This window comes from Cygnus olor, chromosome 19 (assembly GCF_009769625.2).
Source record: "Cygnus olor isolate bCygOlo1 chromosome 19, bCygOlo1.pri.v2, whole genome shotgun sequence".
Classification (NCBI taxonomy): Eukaryota; Metazoa; Chordata; class Aves; order Anseriformes; family Anatidae; genus Cygnus; species Cygnus olor.
The window spans coordinates 3,711,837-3,728,109 of NC_049187.1; the positions used below are offsets into that span (position 1 = coordinate 3,711,837).

General features: G+C 58.4%; 1 protein-coding gene across 8 annotated transcripts in view; it reads right to left on the reverse strand.

Moving 5' to 3' along the window:
- ASTN2 (astrotactin 2) overlaps nt 1-16,273 on the reverse strand; it is a 363,384-nt gene that overhangs the window by 119,609 nt on the left and 227,502 nt on the right. For all 8 annotated transcript variants that reach the window (XM_040531095.1, XM_040531093.1, XM_040531092.1 and 5 more), the window contains 3 exons: nt 5,566-5,690; nt 5,304-5,408; nt 3,484-3,663 (listed from right to left, as the gene is read on the reverse strand). In XM_040531095.1, the coding sequence (XP_040387029.1) occupies nt 3,484-3,663; nt 5,304-5,408; nt 5,566-5,690 (410 nt within the window). The remainder of the gene's footprint in view (nt 1-3,483; nt 3,664-5,303; nt 5,409-5,565; nt 5,691-16,273) is intronic.

The window sequence follows — 16,273 nt, forward strand, 5'->3', positions numbered from 1 at the left end:
CAGACCTGCCTCAGCCACTTCTAAAACCCAGCGTGCTGAGTGCCCAGCGGGGCCAGGGAGCCCCAGCCAAGGACACTCGAGAGATTTGCTGCTCGCAGGACACGCGGGAAGAAGAGTTCACGCACTGAGGACCTAAAGCACTGCAGCAACGCAAGAGTTGGGTACTGAGAACCTCTGCATCTCCACCTGTGCCCTGCACATCCTGAGCACGAGGACACCGCTCCCTGCTCCTCCAGCCCCTCTCCCAGCTCCTCGGTGATCCCAGCAGCGAGCCATGGGCACGGCGTTTCTTCTCCCAGCTCTTCCCAGCTGGAGAACAGAAGTCTCCCACGCTGAGGCTCTGCCAGTCATCACAGCACAAAGGGAAAGAGTTGTCACTCAAATGCTTGACAAGACGAGACCCTCCGCGTTACCACTGATAATGTCTCCATTTTCTCTAAGTGCCAGAGCACTCAGACATTTGTTCTGCATTTTGTGGAGCGCGGTGGGAACGAGCGAGCTAGAACAGCGCTGGGAGAATCCCACCGGGGCTGTCAGCGGTTGCTGTAGAGCCGCTCTTCCCTTTCCTAGCCAAGCTCTCCTCCTCATCCAGCCAGAGCCGGGGGCCAGGGAGCCAATACATCCCTGTTGGTGGATGAAGCACCCCTGGCAGCTTTATTTGCTGGTGGAGGGATCCCTCCCCTTCCTCCTGCGTGTTTCGGGACGGTGTCTCTGCAGTGCACTGATCCCAACCTCCTGAGCATGATGTTGTACGGTGCGGCCACTTTGGGTCACCGATCTTGGCTGTGTCCTCTCCCAGCCTCTCGCCCAGCCCCAGCCTGCTCACTGCGGGGCCCAGTGGGGCACACAGTGCCCTGACACTGTGCAGGCACTGCTCGGCCACAGCCAAGGCACCCCTGCGTGAGCCACAAACCCCGGCTGCAGCACCACCGGGCATGCTGCGAAGCCGCTTAACCCCATTCCAGGCAAACCCAGCCCTGTCTTAAATGCAACAGGAGGCGGCCTGGGTTGTCACGTTGGCCCCAGCCACCAAATTAAGACGTTCACACAGTTGGTGGGAACTTAATGAAGTGCCGTCGGTGTTAAATGCTGCCTTTGGTGGTGGAGGAAACTGAGGCGGGCTCCTGTGGCACAGATCGGTGCCCAGGTCGATCTCAAGGTCCCCCACCCGGGGGCCCCTCCGAGTTAAAGTGTGGCTTGGCTGCACAGAGCCTGAGCAAGCAGGCACTAAAAATGGGATTTTAATCGTTCTGCATGAGATAAAATTTGGGTTCAGGTTGGTTTGCTCACTCAGTTCCTCGGGGGAGCCTGGGGAAGCGTCTGTGTGTGCTCAGGAAGGGGAGCAGCATGGGCACCCAGCAGCTGCATTACATGGGCAGCAGCCCGGCCTCGCTGCCTCTCATTTGTAGGATTTGTTCCTGCACACCCTTGGGACTGGGGCAGGCGGCTCCGCCACCGCCTGCGGCTCCTGCCTCCCAACAATCCCCATAAATCATCTGTCTGGCTCTGCCCTTCCTGTCCCCTGCTCCTGCTGCCCTGGGGCCGACGGGGAAGGTTGCTCCTGTCCTCAGCACCAGCTCTGCCCCCCAGCACACCGTGTCCACCAGCAAAACAGCTCATTTTGCATTTCTATGGCTAGAGCTGCCTGCAAACGCTGGTGTGCCTGCAGCATGCTCACCCCAAAGGGGGAACAAACTTTCCAGCAGCCCCCACGGGAGCTACATCACTTTCTCCTCCGTTTGGCTGCGGGGATCAATGCGCAGGCGCTGACCCACATCCCTGGCTGCCCTGGCAGCCACAGAGTTGATTAAAATGTTAAAATAATTCTGCGCGATGCTGCGGACATGCTCGTCTCCCCCTCTCCTGGTCTGCTTTGCTTGCTAACAAACCGCGGTTATCCTGGCCCTGCTGCTGTGTTTATTGGGGATGATGCATGCGTGCACTCGGAGCGCTTCTGGAAGGAGCCGCAGGGAGTCTGCCGGGCCAGAGCTGTTTCCAAGTCGAGAAGGCATCCGGAGCTGTCTAGCTGGGGCTATTTGTTCAGGTCCTCCTCATGTCACTGCTAAAATGAGGGTAAATCAGCGGAGATGCTGGGAATAAAATCTGTCTATCACAAACGCAAGCTCTGCCTCTTCACGGTGGTTTCTCCAGGAGAGAGCCCTGGGCTCCCCACGGTGCCCTCCTCTACCCACGGAGCCGGCCTCCCCGGCAGCCACAAGAGCCCTGAGCATCCTCAACCTGTTTCCAGGAGCATTTCAGGCCATCCAAGCGCTCATTACGGTTCTTGTTCCTCAGCAGCACCAACCAACCTACCTCAACCTCACCAAGCCTGCCAGCTGCCAAACCCTGCTCTATGATGGAGCCACGCACCAAGAATAGGGTGGGAGCCAGCACCTAGTGCCCAAATAACGCAGCACAGCCAGAAATAAAACGCTTCTGGCTGTGTGTGATGTACAAAATCCCCGTGGGACCTCAGGGATCCAGGACCCTCACCAGAGCCAGGGATCCGGCTGCGGGGGCTGAGGAACTGGGGACATCTCGCAGCAGGGCTGGGTGGCACCACCGGTCACGGCGTGGCCCCAGCACCACAGAGCAGCGGCGGTGCCGGAGGATGTGGGCACAGAACGGGCGGCCCTCATCGATCCCGTCACCCCCGGGGTTGGGACCGGGAGCTGCTCCAGGCCTGCACCCCACAGACACATCCACAAAGGGCTCGCAGGAGATTGGTGTCTGAACGCCTCGTAACACCGCGTGTACGCACACAACTCACCTCCGCACCGCTTCCTCCTGTTAAACAGGGGCAGCGCTGTGGCAAACTTCATTTATCACAACTTAAAACCCAAATAAATGAGTGAGGGGTGTTACACACATGCCTACAGGAATAGCTGTGCTGGGAAGATGGAGGCGAAGGGGAAGGGGCAGCGGGGGCTGGCGGGCGCCTCTGCCGACGGCAGTGGAGGAGCCGCTGTCGGCAGCGCACACGGGGCAGGATGGAAGCGCCTTCACGGCCTCCCGAGTCCCGCAACGTGCCCTAACCCCGCCAGAAACACCGCAGACATTTCCAACAGAAAGATGTCGGGCCAAGGGAATATCCCGAGCTCCCCAGAGGAGGGAGATGAATTGGCAAATGGAAGGCGACGGCGATAAGGGAGTTTTTATAAACATAACCTAATTGTATTACTTCAAAGTCCTGAAGTTTATTGCCCTGTTTAATGATGTGTCTCGTTATTTATAGTGTAGCACAATGAGTCTGCTATTGATTTAATACACTTCCTTAAAGACCGTCATTGTCACAAGCAATAAAACGAAGCCATTCTGCGACAGCTCAATTACGTCCCATCTCCATAAACCCACCCGGAGCACCCCAGGCTTGGGGCACGGCAGCAGGGCTGGGAACCAGACAGCGAGGGTAGGGACAAGGGATAGGGGCTGACTGACAGAAAATAGGAATAAAAACAACCGGCGTTTAGTTTTACTCCTCACCTTTCTGGTACTGGAGCCAGAGCTGCTGCTGCACCTTCTTGCTGGGGAAGTGGATGGTGCAGCTGAACTCGGAGCCGTACAGCGCCTCCGCGATGTAGTGGGAGCCGAACTGCTGGATGAAGGAGAGCAGCTCCTCCCGGCTGCTGTCCTTGGTCAGGATCTTCAGGATGTTTGCGAAGCCTGTGGGAGCGAAGCACGCTGTGGGCAGGTGGGCCAGGCAGGGCAGGCAGCCGCAGCCCCAGGGGACGCACAGACCCCTGCGGGGGCGCAAAGCGCGGTTCACCCCCCTTGCCTCTCTTTTTTGCCTCTGCTCTTGCAATCCACAACCTGCTGCTTACCCCGTGCTGCGGCCCTGCCATCCCTCAGTGATCCCTCTCCCTGAGAGAATTCTCAAGCAAATTTCCAAGGATGCACATGTGAACGCATGTGTGCACACACAAGCATGGACCCTCCACAATCCCAGGCCGTCCTGCAGGAAGCGGGGACGTTGGGCAGTGCATTCCCCACAGGACGTGCTGGGCCTTTGCTTTGCAGCAACCACAGCCAGCCATGTCTTGGTGCAAGGATGAATTGATTACAGATGGCACCACAGACCATCCCCTGCGTAAATCCCCTGCACAACCCCTGGCTGTGGTTACAAAAGCTGGGGACAGCCTAGGGGGACACATGGGGCCGGGCTCTGGCCGCTCTGCACCAAGGCAGGTTGGGCGATGCTTCGAGCAGCGTCCTGCAGAACCTGTGCAGGTGGCTGGGGCTGCTGTCAGGGACGGTGCTGTGCACCCTCACTGCGCTGCAGGGAGCACAGATCACGGAGTCACCGCGCTGTGACGCCGGCTGGAGTGGGCCAATATCATCGCTTTGTTTTGTTGGTGACACTGAAAACACACTGCAAGAAAATACGTCACATCTGTCACCCAAATGGGGTTATCTGCCTGGCTGGCCGGCTGGCTGATCGAAGGAGAAGGTTGGTGGAAGGAAAAAGCAGGAAGAATTAATTCGGGGCTGACCCCAAAGATTTTGTTCAGCTCCAAGCAGGTTGCTTCATTCTGGGGCTGTGTGGCTGCTCTCTGCTAAATCTTTTTCTATTTCTTTCTGTTTTTTTCCCTTCAAAAACAGGTTGATTTTTAAATAAAAAATGCTGTTTTGAAATGAAAAGGCAAAACATTTCAGGTCACAACAAAACATTTCAGCGTTTCTGAACCAAAATGTGTAGTTATAAAAATGTGAAAGTGAAATGTTTTGGCATTTGCAGGATCATCCCACATGCCCCTTCTTCACCTGACGCTGCCTGTGTTATATGACCTGCATCTACAGCCTGGGTCCTTCTGAAACCACACTTTTCACAAATTTGCTGCTTGTCATACACACGTGCATCCATGCACACACTGTGCATCACACGAATCCCTCCCATCGTGCTGCTCACCAGCTTGTCCTGGCTCCGACTCCAACCTCTGCCCAACCAAGTGGCACCGCTCCCTGCCTCAGTTTCCCCCCTGTAATCAGGAGCTCGTGCAAGCAACAAAACCTGCTGCACAGGGACGTCCCCATCCCCGGAGGTATTTAAGAGACACATGGACGTGGCACTTAGGGACATGGTTTAGGGATGGGACTCGGTAGGTCAGGCTGATGACTTGGTGATTGTGAAGGTTTTTTCCAGTGCAAATGATTCTGTATTTCTAAATCTCTCTGCCTGCCTCTGCAGCAGCACCGGGAGCATTAGTTACTGCCTGAGCAGAGCCTGGAGATGGAAAACACCAGTGAGATGCTTTGCATGAGAAGCCCGTGCAGACGTGCCATCTCCATGCTGGCAGAAACCTCACCTGCAGAGAGGGTGATGGAGCTGAGCTTCACCCGGTACAGGTTGCTCCGGACGCGCCAGTGCTGCACCATGGGGTAGCCCATTGCCTCGTCGTACTTGATGTCTCCTGCAAAGGAACAGCCGGCGTTCAGACCCCGTATTTTTGGCTGTTTTGCCCGCCCGGGGCAGGCTCGCAGAGCCCACGTGCTATTTCTGCAGGCAGGACTGGTGCTGTGACGGCCCCCGAGATGCCGGGAGTGCCGATGCACCCAGGGTGCCCGTACCGGTGAGGAGCTGGAGGTCGGGCAGGGGCTCGGAGAGGACGCCGCGGCACTGCTCCTCCACGGGCAGCGGGATGACCAGGAGGCCGTCGGCCAGCTGCGGGAAGTCCTTGATGAAGTTGTTCTCCCTGCAGAGACAAAAACACAACTGCAAAGCACGGACGCGGGCTGAGGCTGGGTGGCGGGGCTGAGCTGCTCCGGGGCCAGCCGGGGACGTCTCCAGGTGGGTTCCTGGGAGCAGACCTGGCAAGGGATGCGTTGTTTTATTTTTTTCTCTGCCCCATCTTCAAGCAGCCTGGGTGATGCTTAATGAGCTCCCCGGGGCTGCGGCTCCGTTGTCTCTCTGCTTTCCAGCAGAAACACTGCCAGCCTGGGGACCCGTCTGCTGCTTCTGGCCTGGATTTTCAAAGCGTGCCACGGTAGGGCTGGCAGGCAGCATCAAGGGGAGAGAAAAGTATCCTACAGCCCTAATTTGCCCGCTTCCCACCACGTGCAGCTTCTTGCCAGGCTGGGGACGTCACCAAGGAGTGCCACGGGCATAGCTCTGCCCCGGGGTGAGCGGGGAGAAAAATGCACATTTACAGACAAATGCCAGAAAAAGCTGAAGCGTGCAGCTCACGCTGCAATTTCACCACGTGTATGGGATCTTTTCTAACCTTGGCAGGTATAACATTGTATAATAGGCCCCTAATGAATTGTTTCTAGAACAATGATGCCGGAGAAATTATTTGAAACGGTGAGCAGACGGGGCTGGGAGACAAACCAGCAAGCAAAATGCCCCACGCCTGCGCCGGGAGCACGAAGGGGGGTGTTCAATATTGATCTCTGAGCCAAAATATAGGCCAGGAGGCTGCGCGTCCTCCTGGAGCCACAACAAAAGGGTTTCTGAGCTGAAAAGGGGAGGTTCCTGCAAAACCAGGTCAGCCCTGGGAGCTGCGGGAGGCTGCAGCCCTCAGGCTGGCATCGCCTGACCTGGCTGCATTTCTCCGGGCAGATTTCCCCCGACCAGCTCTGAATTTTGCCCTTACCCACACCATTTTCCCCCATTCCCGCAGCTTGCCCCCACCCGCCCCATTTTCCCCCCTCCTGCAGCTCGTCCCCACGCAGCCAGAAATGCTCCATCATCCCATGAGCATCTCCTGAGCAGGGACACGGCCACCTCCAAGGGTGTCAGCGTGATGAGATGCTGCTGCAGCACCTCCCCGGGTCCCTGCCTCTGCTCCGGGCTCAGGATGCGGCTGGTGCAAGGTGTAAGGATGGCGGGGGGAGAGCAGGGGGCTGCAGCTCCCTGCAGCCAGCCCCGGGGATGCTCCCTGCACCGCGTCTCAAAGCCTCCGGCACCTGACCGCATCTCAGGAGCTTCGCTTTAGACTCTGCCAGAGAAAAAGTGTTTTATTTGTCTGCGGGGAAAAACTTCTCGCTCACACGCAGGCTCACAAATCTCCCACTGATCACAGGCGGGATCCCCAGCGACGGGGCGGTGATTTGCTGTTCTAAGCCTTTTGCTGCCTTAGCACTGCAAATGGGTGACTGCAATTACTGCCAGCCCGCAGCCCGGGGCTGGCTGGGTGCTTGTGGGCACGAGCTGCAACATCAGGGAAATCGTTAGGGAACGTGGGAAGGAGCACGTGGGCATGTCGGCATCTCCGCTGCTTTGCCCCAGAGCTACCAGGCAAGGCAAGGTGCGAAATGCAGGATGTGGCTCACCCAGCACCGAGACCCGCTGCCACCCGGGGCACGGGGACCGTCCCGATGGGACAGGGGCCAGCCCCATGCCCTGCACCGGGGGATGAGAGCACCAGGGGTGTGCCTGGCTCTGTATCCTGCCTGCGAGGGGGCCAGGATGGGGTGCACGGTGAGGATGGGGACGCTGGGGACACTGAGGCCCACGTCGGGTGACAAAGGAGGTGGTGGGGACAGGTCCGGGGCCTGTGCAGACAAGGGAAGCAGCCGGAGGAGTGAGGTGCAGGGGCGATCTGTATGCACGGCTGCTGGTCTCCGCTGACGCCTCTACAGAAAGGTATTTACCAAAAAGCCCTGCTCTGCAGAGCTGCCGGCTGTGGTGCCGCTTGCTTTAACTGCTCGGCAGCCAAAAGGTTGGGGAAAAACAAGGGCCAAGCCAAGGAGGGCCTGTGCGCACAGACGGGTGCGTGCACACGCCCGCAGCGGTGTCCGAAGCAGGAGCAGTGCAATGGCACGTGTTTGCTACCGAGCCCTTCCTGCACCTCCTCCCTCCCCCACGCCAAACCCGCACCTCTCGGGGAGCAGCTCAGCGCCGTTCCCTTCCCACCGCCAGCCGCACGCATCCTGCTCCGTGCCACCCCCGTGGGCGCGCCCCGGGGCTGACCGCAGCGGTGCGTGGGCACCAGCATCGCCGAGCTGCTGGGATGGGGCCGCCTTGCAAACCTGCGCTGTGCTGGGGAAGGCTGAGAGCAGGGACACCAAAATCACTGCTCCCAGCCACGGCGTGCCGGGCAGTGTGCTGTGAACCCGCAGCCGGCAGAGGGCTGCAGCTCCTCTTCCTCCTCTCCTTATTAATAACCCTGCGGCTCAGCACCGGTCACCATCAACGCACAAAAAAGAGTTTCTGCCAGGCTTTTGCGCTCGTTGGAAGCACTGAGCAAAGGCAGCAGGCTCCTGGCTCTGAGCAGAAACACAGGTGAGGGGCGGAGGAAGCAGGGGGAATGCAACAGCCCCGGCACCTCCGTGCGGGTGTGGGAGCACCTGAGGGGCTCGGGCACCCCCGTGGTTTGCAAGAGGCACCTTGTGGTTCCTACCAGCCATGGGGCCAAGTTTGTAACAGTGGTATCAGGGGAAGAAACAGCAAACTTTCAGCAGCTGATAGCCCTGCAACATCCTCCCCTGCCTCTTTCCCTGCCCTCCGGCACCCCCCTGCCTCTCGCGCAGCTGGCAGACAGCATGCCGCTACCTGCAAGCGATGCACGCTGAGTTAACTCCTGCTTCCCAGCACACCCAGAGGGATATGCAAGGCTCCTGGGGTGCTTTACAGACACTGAGTCAATGCAGAAGGAAATGTTTCTCCCTTCTTTCCCCAATCCCCCCCCAGTAGCTAGACCGGAGCACTTCCCCGCCTCGGGGTGAGTGGACTGCCAGATAAATGGGTCTCGATGCTGAAAAACATCAGAGGACTGAGGGCAGAGCTCAGGCAGCAAAAGCTCACCATGCCAATGTCCTCCTGCCCTTTAGAAACTTGATACAAGCAGTACAGATTCTGGGGGACTTCTGACCTTAAATAACACCCCAAGGTCACGCAATAAATCCACGGAGAGGCAGAGCGTGGGGCTGCGTCCCTGCAGTGCTACCACCGCACCACGCAGCGGGTGGGGAACCTCCAGCAGGAGCGGTGGCATCCCATGGGGTCCCGGAGCAAAAGGTGCCCTGGGGAGCAGGCGGTGCTGACACAGATATTTGGGAGCAGCCAGAGCACCCTGGGTGTCCTGGATGGGGCCACAGCCACCACGTCCCGCAGCAGCCACGTGAAAGCCAGAGCCCAGCTTCTGCCTCTGCCCGCAGCTGGCAGCGGATGCTCACAGCACATCGCGGCAGCCGGGCAAATACATTCATGAAGGGGTAAAAAAAAATAAAAAATGACCCCGCAAGTGATTAGCTGATGCCCTGAAGCGTGAGATTTAATTACCCTTATCTGAGCCGGCACAGCTACAAATGTTAATCACATTATCATCCAGGGTGGTTATGCTCAGCAAAGTGACTATGCGAGGATTGCGCTTTCTGCAGAGCTCTGCTATGTAAGCCAGCCAGGACGCCTTCCCCAGCAAGAATAATTTATTAATCTTGCCTCTTTCTGACCTGCAGTGGCTTGGGGACAATGGATCTGAGGTTGCTTAATGCCAGCTTTTGACCCAAATTCCCTTCAGTGAAGTTTTTTTTGTTGGGGTGGCTGTAAGTTCACAAGAGCCCAGCTTGCGGTGGGGATGTTCAGAAATAGCTCCTTCTTTTTTACTTGAATTTGCAAAAAATATCATCTAGAGTCACTGGGAGACAGAAACGAGGGTGTCCTGTTTCCACAGCCACTTTGGGAAAAGCAAGCACACCGCAGATGTCCCCACATGTCTCCCTGACCTCAGGCACGGGTGAATTATAAGGGCTGAACACGAACCTTGCCAAGTAGCCAAATTTACTCCAAATGTCATTAACGCTAGCAGGTCCCCTGCTGTGTGATGAGGAGGGATGCAGAGGAGACCGAGGAGGTTTTGCCAGGTCCTGGGGTCCCCTCCAGCTCCCAAACTTTTGGTGCTCACCGTGGCGCTTGCGGCAGTGCATGGCCAGGCGGGGCTGGGGGAGCGAGGACAGACTCATGGGGTGGCACAGCACGGCCACAGCCGTTGTCCCCAGCCCTCCATCGGCTGCTCGGTGCTGGCACCGTGGAGAAGACCTGTCCCTGCACTGCCATCCCTCCCTGCCACCTCCCCGGTGTGCGCTGCTCCAGCAGTAAACGGCCTGACAATAATCACCAGCTGCTTCACCCCTCAGATCAGGGAGAATTAGCATTTAAATTGAGGTGTTCCAGGGACGTAAATCACCTCAGCGCTGGGGCCGCAGAGCATCCTCAGCTGATGGTGGGCACGAACCGTGCTCCTCGTCCTAGGGCACGACGTCTGGCACGTGCCGTGCGCTTGGGGCTCGGTGCCGTGCCCTGCCTTGGAGCGTCCCCTCGGACTGAGCCCCCAGACCAGCCCTGAAATCCTCTGGGGACAGAGACTGGCAGGGACTGAGGGTGGGCACAAGGGGACCTGGACACAGCACGATGATGGTGACAGCCGGCAAAGGACATCTCGACATGGACTTCAAGACCTGAATACATCCTCTCCTGAAGCTGTTTCTCAAGGAAACATGCAGGAATCTGCTGGGGGAAGGGAGCTGGGGAATCAGGAAGTGATGGGACAGGAGATCCCCCTCTGCATCATGGCCAGCCTGGGGGTGGCAGGTGAGGGTGACGTGCTGCTGCAAGAGGTTTGCCAACAGCACATGGTCTGACCAGCAGAAACAACAAAACTGAAGATGCAAAATTGGCCAGACACTCACATTACCCTCAGCTCCAGGGGAAAGGCAAGAGAAAGCCACCCAGTGCCTGTCCCCCTGCCCGGGAGGCGCAGCAGGAGCACACCTGGCAGCACCCAGCACGCAGCCGAGCTCCCCGGCTCTGCCCCTGCACCCAGCAGCAGCTCCGCTTCCAAAACCGCAAATCCCCTGTGCACAGCCCCAGAGCCCGCCACGCAGGGCAGCACCAGCACCTCCACCAGCAACCAACACCTCCTTACACCCGCCCTGTTATCCCCCCCCTCCACCCACTCTCCCCTTTCCCTTCTCTCCCCATTATGCAGCTATTTATTTATTCCACTAAACCGCCTGTCCTGTGGGGGAGATCCTGCGGTAGGCTGTGGATCTTTCTACCTCTGGAGTGCCTGTTGGGAATGTGCTGAAACAGAGAGCGGAGTGGAAACAAATTCGGAAAGTTGCGGTTCCCACAGCAACGCCTCGTGCCTATGGAGCAGGCAGGGCTCAGGTATACAAAGCTGGATTTATGCCTTCATTACGGAGTCAGGGCTGCAAGAGGAATTCCATGCAAAAGCTCTTATTTTTCACAACTTTGCAAATATACAGATTATTTCCTTTGGGACTGAAATTTTTGATGCTTAACCTATGCTCAGAGGTGATTTCCTGCAAGAGGTTTCAAGAAAAGTCCAAGAAAAAAATAAGTGTATGAGTGAGAAGGTGGAGATGAAAAGTGGACTCATCCCTGGCTGGAGAAAGGGAAGAGAGCGGAGACCTGGACCTTGCTTGCCTGTTGCTCTGCCCAGCAGCAGCTCCACCGCTGCCTGCAGCCGGTGCCAGGGCCAGGCCACATCGGTTTCGTGCCACCCTTGCTCGACGGGAAGGTCCTGGAGATGTCCAACAACTGGTGTGGCTAACGAGGCATCAGCCCGTTTGCAAAGGGCTGGAGCTGCTTAGTGCCTGCCAGGAGGATCCGTGTCTTGCTCCGTGTCGCTGCTGCTCGAGGTGCCTTCCCCCATTAGATCAGCATCGCTGACAGCCGCCGGGGCTGACCCTGTCGGCTTCCATCAGCTCAGCGAGTTCCAGCTTTGTAACAAGTTGGGTGGGAAGGTGCCATGCAGACGGACAGACGGACGTCCTGGGGCAGCTCAGGGAGCCCCCGTGGAGCGAGCCGGGATGGGTTTCTGTGTCCGAGCAGCTCTGAGCCGGGCCGGGCTCCTCTCTGCACCACGAGCTGGGCGCTGAGCCGAGCCAAGGCTGCGGGTCCCCTCCCGCGGCTGGTTTTGGGTGCTGTTTGCAATCATTTCCAGAGCGTTGCTCAAGCAGCTCCATGCCTGCCAGTTTCATTAGGCTTATTTGTAATGAGGCAACAAATAACAAAACTCCCACTGACTTCAGAGGAGCCAGGGCTGCATGCTGGGACTTCCCAAGGAACCGGCGCGAGGCTGGTGCCCGACGTGTGGCCGACCCCTGCGGGATTTGGGCACAGCTGCCAGAAACAGCCACCCGAAGCCCGTGGCCTCTCCACACACACCCCCGGCAGCCCCTTGCCCAGCAGCTCTGCCAGGCGGCCCCACACTCCTACAGCCCGCTGGGAAGCACAAGCACTGCCTTTCAAACAGCATTCGCCTTCCCGACGTAGACGCAGACCCAGCTCTCTGCCCAGCACAGGCATCCGTTCTCTTAACAATTGGGGATCTTAAGCGTTTTTTTCTCCTAAGCGTCATCATTAACCTTTAAGATGGAGATAAGGCGTCGGAGTTTGGAAAGGAATCAGAGGAGACCCTGGAAGCGAGCCAGGAGCAGTGCTGAGGCTGGGCAACACATCATATCTCCTCGGCTCTTCCTTCGCCCTAGGGTGACTCGGACTGCTCTCGACTACTGCTGCGGTATTACAAACCCTAATGAGGTTTGGAAAATAAGAAACCCACTGCGGCGTGGGAGAAACTAATAGAAATTGTTTTGTCTTCTCTCTATTAGTCATTAGAAGCAGAGGAAAAACAGCCACAGGCGGTGGCAGGGCTGTAATATCACTGCACATTTCATATGCTGGCAGCACCCTGACAAAGGCATTTCAACGCCGCTATCGCACCCGCATCCCCTCCGTGCAGCGCCTGCCATGTGCCGGCGCAGGTTCCAGCTGTGCCAGCCTCCACGTGTGGGGCTGGACCATGCTGGGGGGGTCCCATGGGTGCGCATCCCTGTGGGGTGCCCCATCAGAGCCTGGGGGGCTCCAGTGATGCGGGGGGAAGGTGAGGGCAACCCCCAGGCAGGGCAGGGCGCAGGACGCGGCCGTAAGTGACATCTCCCCTGCTCCGCCAGGCAGCCGAGACCATATGGTTAATTAGCTGAAATTTGCTACCGCATCTGCAAAGGGAGGTTTCTCCGTGTGAAGTTAATTAAGGAAGCCATGAAACGACGTGTGTATCGCGTTGGGGCGGGGTGAGGGCACCTGCAGCCACCTTACCCCCCTCGACCTCCCAGGGGAGAACGAAGCCCTGCGCTGGGCTCCAGGAGCATCTTTCGCTTTGCTTCCCTCCTCCCAGCTCCCTGCAGAGCTGTGTGCCATTGCACGTAGGCTGCGGGGCCGCCTAACGACAAGTGACAGTGCCATCACACCTTCCAGATGTTCGCCTGCTGCCCTCTGGTAAAGCTGCAGCTGGCGAGCGGCGCGGTCCCCAAAAGCTGGGGCAGCAGCACGGAGGCTCCGCTTTCTGCTGCTCTGCATGCACCTGGCGCTCCGTCAGCCACACGGCTCCTTCAGCCTGCGCTGGGGGAAATGAGCTGGCACAAATGCCCGGAGCCTCCATCGCAAGGAAATTGTTATCGAGCCCAACAGCCCGTGGGAGACTCTGCGCGCACGCACGAGCATCGCCGGAGGCAAGGGAGGAAGGCGGGCGGTGCTGGGTCCCTGCTGCCCACCTGCCTTCGGGTTTACACAGCCAAGAGAAACACAAGGAATGGCAAATCCTCTATCTGTGGGGAGATTCCTTAGGATGGGGAAGAGACAAGACATGATTTCCTACTGCACCGAGGGCTGCGCCCAAGACCTGCTGCTAGCAGCGGTACGGCTCGGCAGCTGGCGAGGCCGTGCAGCGCTCAGGTACCCCCGTGCTGGCGCCTGCTCCCGACTGCATTGCCTGGAGCAAGAACTCGCACGGCTAAGGCAGTGTCAAGCTGATTCAGTCCCCAGAGGGCGAAGCTTCGGTGACGAGCTCTGGCACTACCGAGGAAGAGCAGTGATGAGCTGGCACCAGCCCGGTCCCCAAGGTACCGCAGAGCAGTGTCCATGGTGCAAGCAGAAGCCTGCTCTGAGACGAGTTTTGCAGAGCACAAAACCACAGCTCGTGCTGCTGGTGGCCGCCAAGGAGGCACTTGCAGCATGCTGGGAACCCCAGCTATCACACCTCAAAGCTGGATGGTTGCAGGTCGCTGCCTCAAAGCCTCCCAACCCAGTCCCTTCCCTCTTTCCAGCTGGACACAACCCTTGCTTTCAGCTGTCCCAGGTGGGTGCAGAGCCCTCGCTGCTCCCTGCCCCGTGCCCAGGAGGGGCTGCGCCCTGTGCTGGAGCAGGGGAAAGGGAGAAGCAATTCCCCTCCGCAAGCCTGCGCACCGCTCTGAGGCCATAAAGCTGGCGAGGACCCCCTGGGACGCACGGTACTTTATCAATCTGAGCTGTTATTATTATAAAACCAATTTCCACCACATCTTTTAATAACACAGATTAACTGCGCAATAACACCGGCTATAATTAGCACTATAAAAGTCAGGGATGGGGAAGCCGAACGGGTCAGCGAGTCCGTCCCGAGGACTGCTCCCCGCGGCCCCGTGCGCGGGACCTCCCGGGTGCTCCGGCGCTCAGGAAGGCGAAGCCGGGCTTGGTGGTGCCAGCACTGGGGAGGCAGCGGTGACAGGGAGGGGACAGAGCTCATCACCGTGCTGCTGCCAGGCCCCGGAGGGCAGCAGTGCCCCGTGTTTGTTTCCCCGCTGTATGGGCTTGTTCCCCTTCTCTCCAATCTTGGATCTTTTCCTCCCTCGGGGCTCGTGAGCAGGCTGTGGCCACGAACTTTTTGCACAGCACGGGCTCTGAACACCTCACTTAACCCCATCACATTGGCCCAGCAGCTGCACGGGGGAACAGGGCTGTCCCCAGAGGTGCCAGACCAGCCCCCCCAAGGGCCCAGCATCCACGGATCCCCACAGGAAGTCCCCAGCCCCACGTGCTGGTGGCCACGACCCTCCCACCTGCTCTCCCTTCCGAGTCTGGGTCACCCTGCCCATGCTCACCCTCACCACCGCCCACCCCACCAACACGTACAACCCCAGCCCTACACCTGCTGCCTTCCTCCTCCTCCTGCTCCCGGAGCTGTCAGAGGCCCCGGTGCTGCTCCCAGGGGCACGGCAGAGGGGAGGCTCCCCGCGTGGGTGCCGCGCGGCTCTGCCCAATTACTGCTGCTGGGTGCCAGGCTCTGTTTGTGCTGCGTGATTAGCTGTGGAAATGCAAATCCGAACTTCCTGCGCCGCGGCAGCTAACAAGATAATGAATATTTTCATCAGCTGCAGAGAATACAAACAGCTGCGCAGACACGAACGCGCTGCCAGGGCCGGGGGGAGCGCGGAGCAGGGGCGCGGGGTGGGAGCAGCGGCTCCGCTGCCGGCCCAAGCACGGGCTCAAGCTGGACCCTGCGCTGGGCTGACCCGCTGCTGGCACAGGCTGAAAGGAAACGGAGCAGCCCAGGGGCACATCCGGAGCAGGGACGTGACAGCAGGAGGAGGCTGTGACGGCCGTGCCCATGCTCACCGCGATGAGCTGTCCTGTTCCTCCAGTCCTATCTGCACCGGGTACAGAACAAACCTGAAAACCTCCTGTACTGAAAATACATCTACCACCACCATCTCTATCGGTATTTTTTAAACCATCTTTTCTGCCCAGACCCCCGCGTTGTCTTTAGGATATCGTTCTGCTTTTGTTTTGCTACAAGAATGGAGAAATGCTAACAATACAGTGCAAAGGCACGCGGCTGCAGGCTGCTGGAAATAGCAGCTCAAAGCAGCACAATCTGTTCTCCTTCTCTGTGGGATGCTAACTTTGAAATGGAGCAGGGCTGCTGCACGCAGGATGCAATAGTAAGCTAACTGACGGGGTGCTGTGCTAATTGCATTAGTCATTTATATCCTGGACTTGACAAAATCTCAATGCTTAGCCTGGCCGGCGCGGGTGCACTCAGAACACGTGGCGTGTGCCTATGTGCAACCATTACACGCTCTGAAAAGGGATGGACAGACACGAGAAAGCAGCCAGGATGTCCCCGAGAGGCTGAGAGCAGGAAAACATGGGAGGGAGGAAAAACGGTTCGGTGACAACCCAACAGGGGTGGCAATGCCACCGTGTGTGACAAGCAGGGATGCTCCTGCACCAGGCACCGCAGCTCTGCAGGCAGCTGGGAGCGGGCAGTGGGGGAAAGACCAGAGCCCTGCGTCCCACCACAGCCCCGCAAAGCTGCTAAAACCCTAAAGCCCCCTTACCCGCTCCGGCTGGCACAGCGTGGTTCTGCTCCTTAGGACCGGGGCCCGAGGCATTAGCCTGGCTTGAAAAGCCATCATTGCTTCCAACCAGCATGGCTGAGGCTTCAGAGTTGTGAACAGGTAATAGAATTGCAGCAACAAATAATAAAAA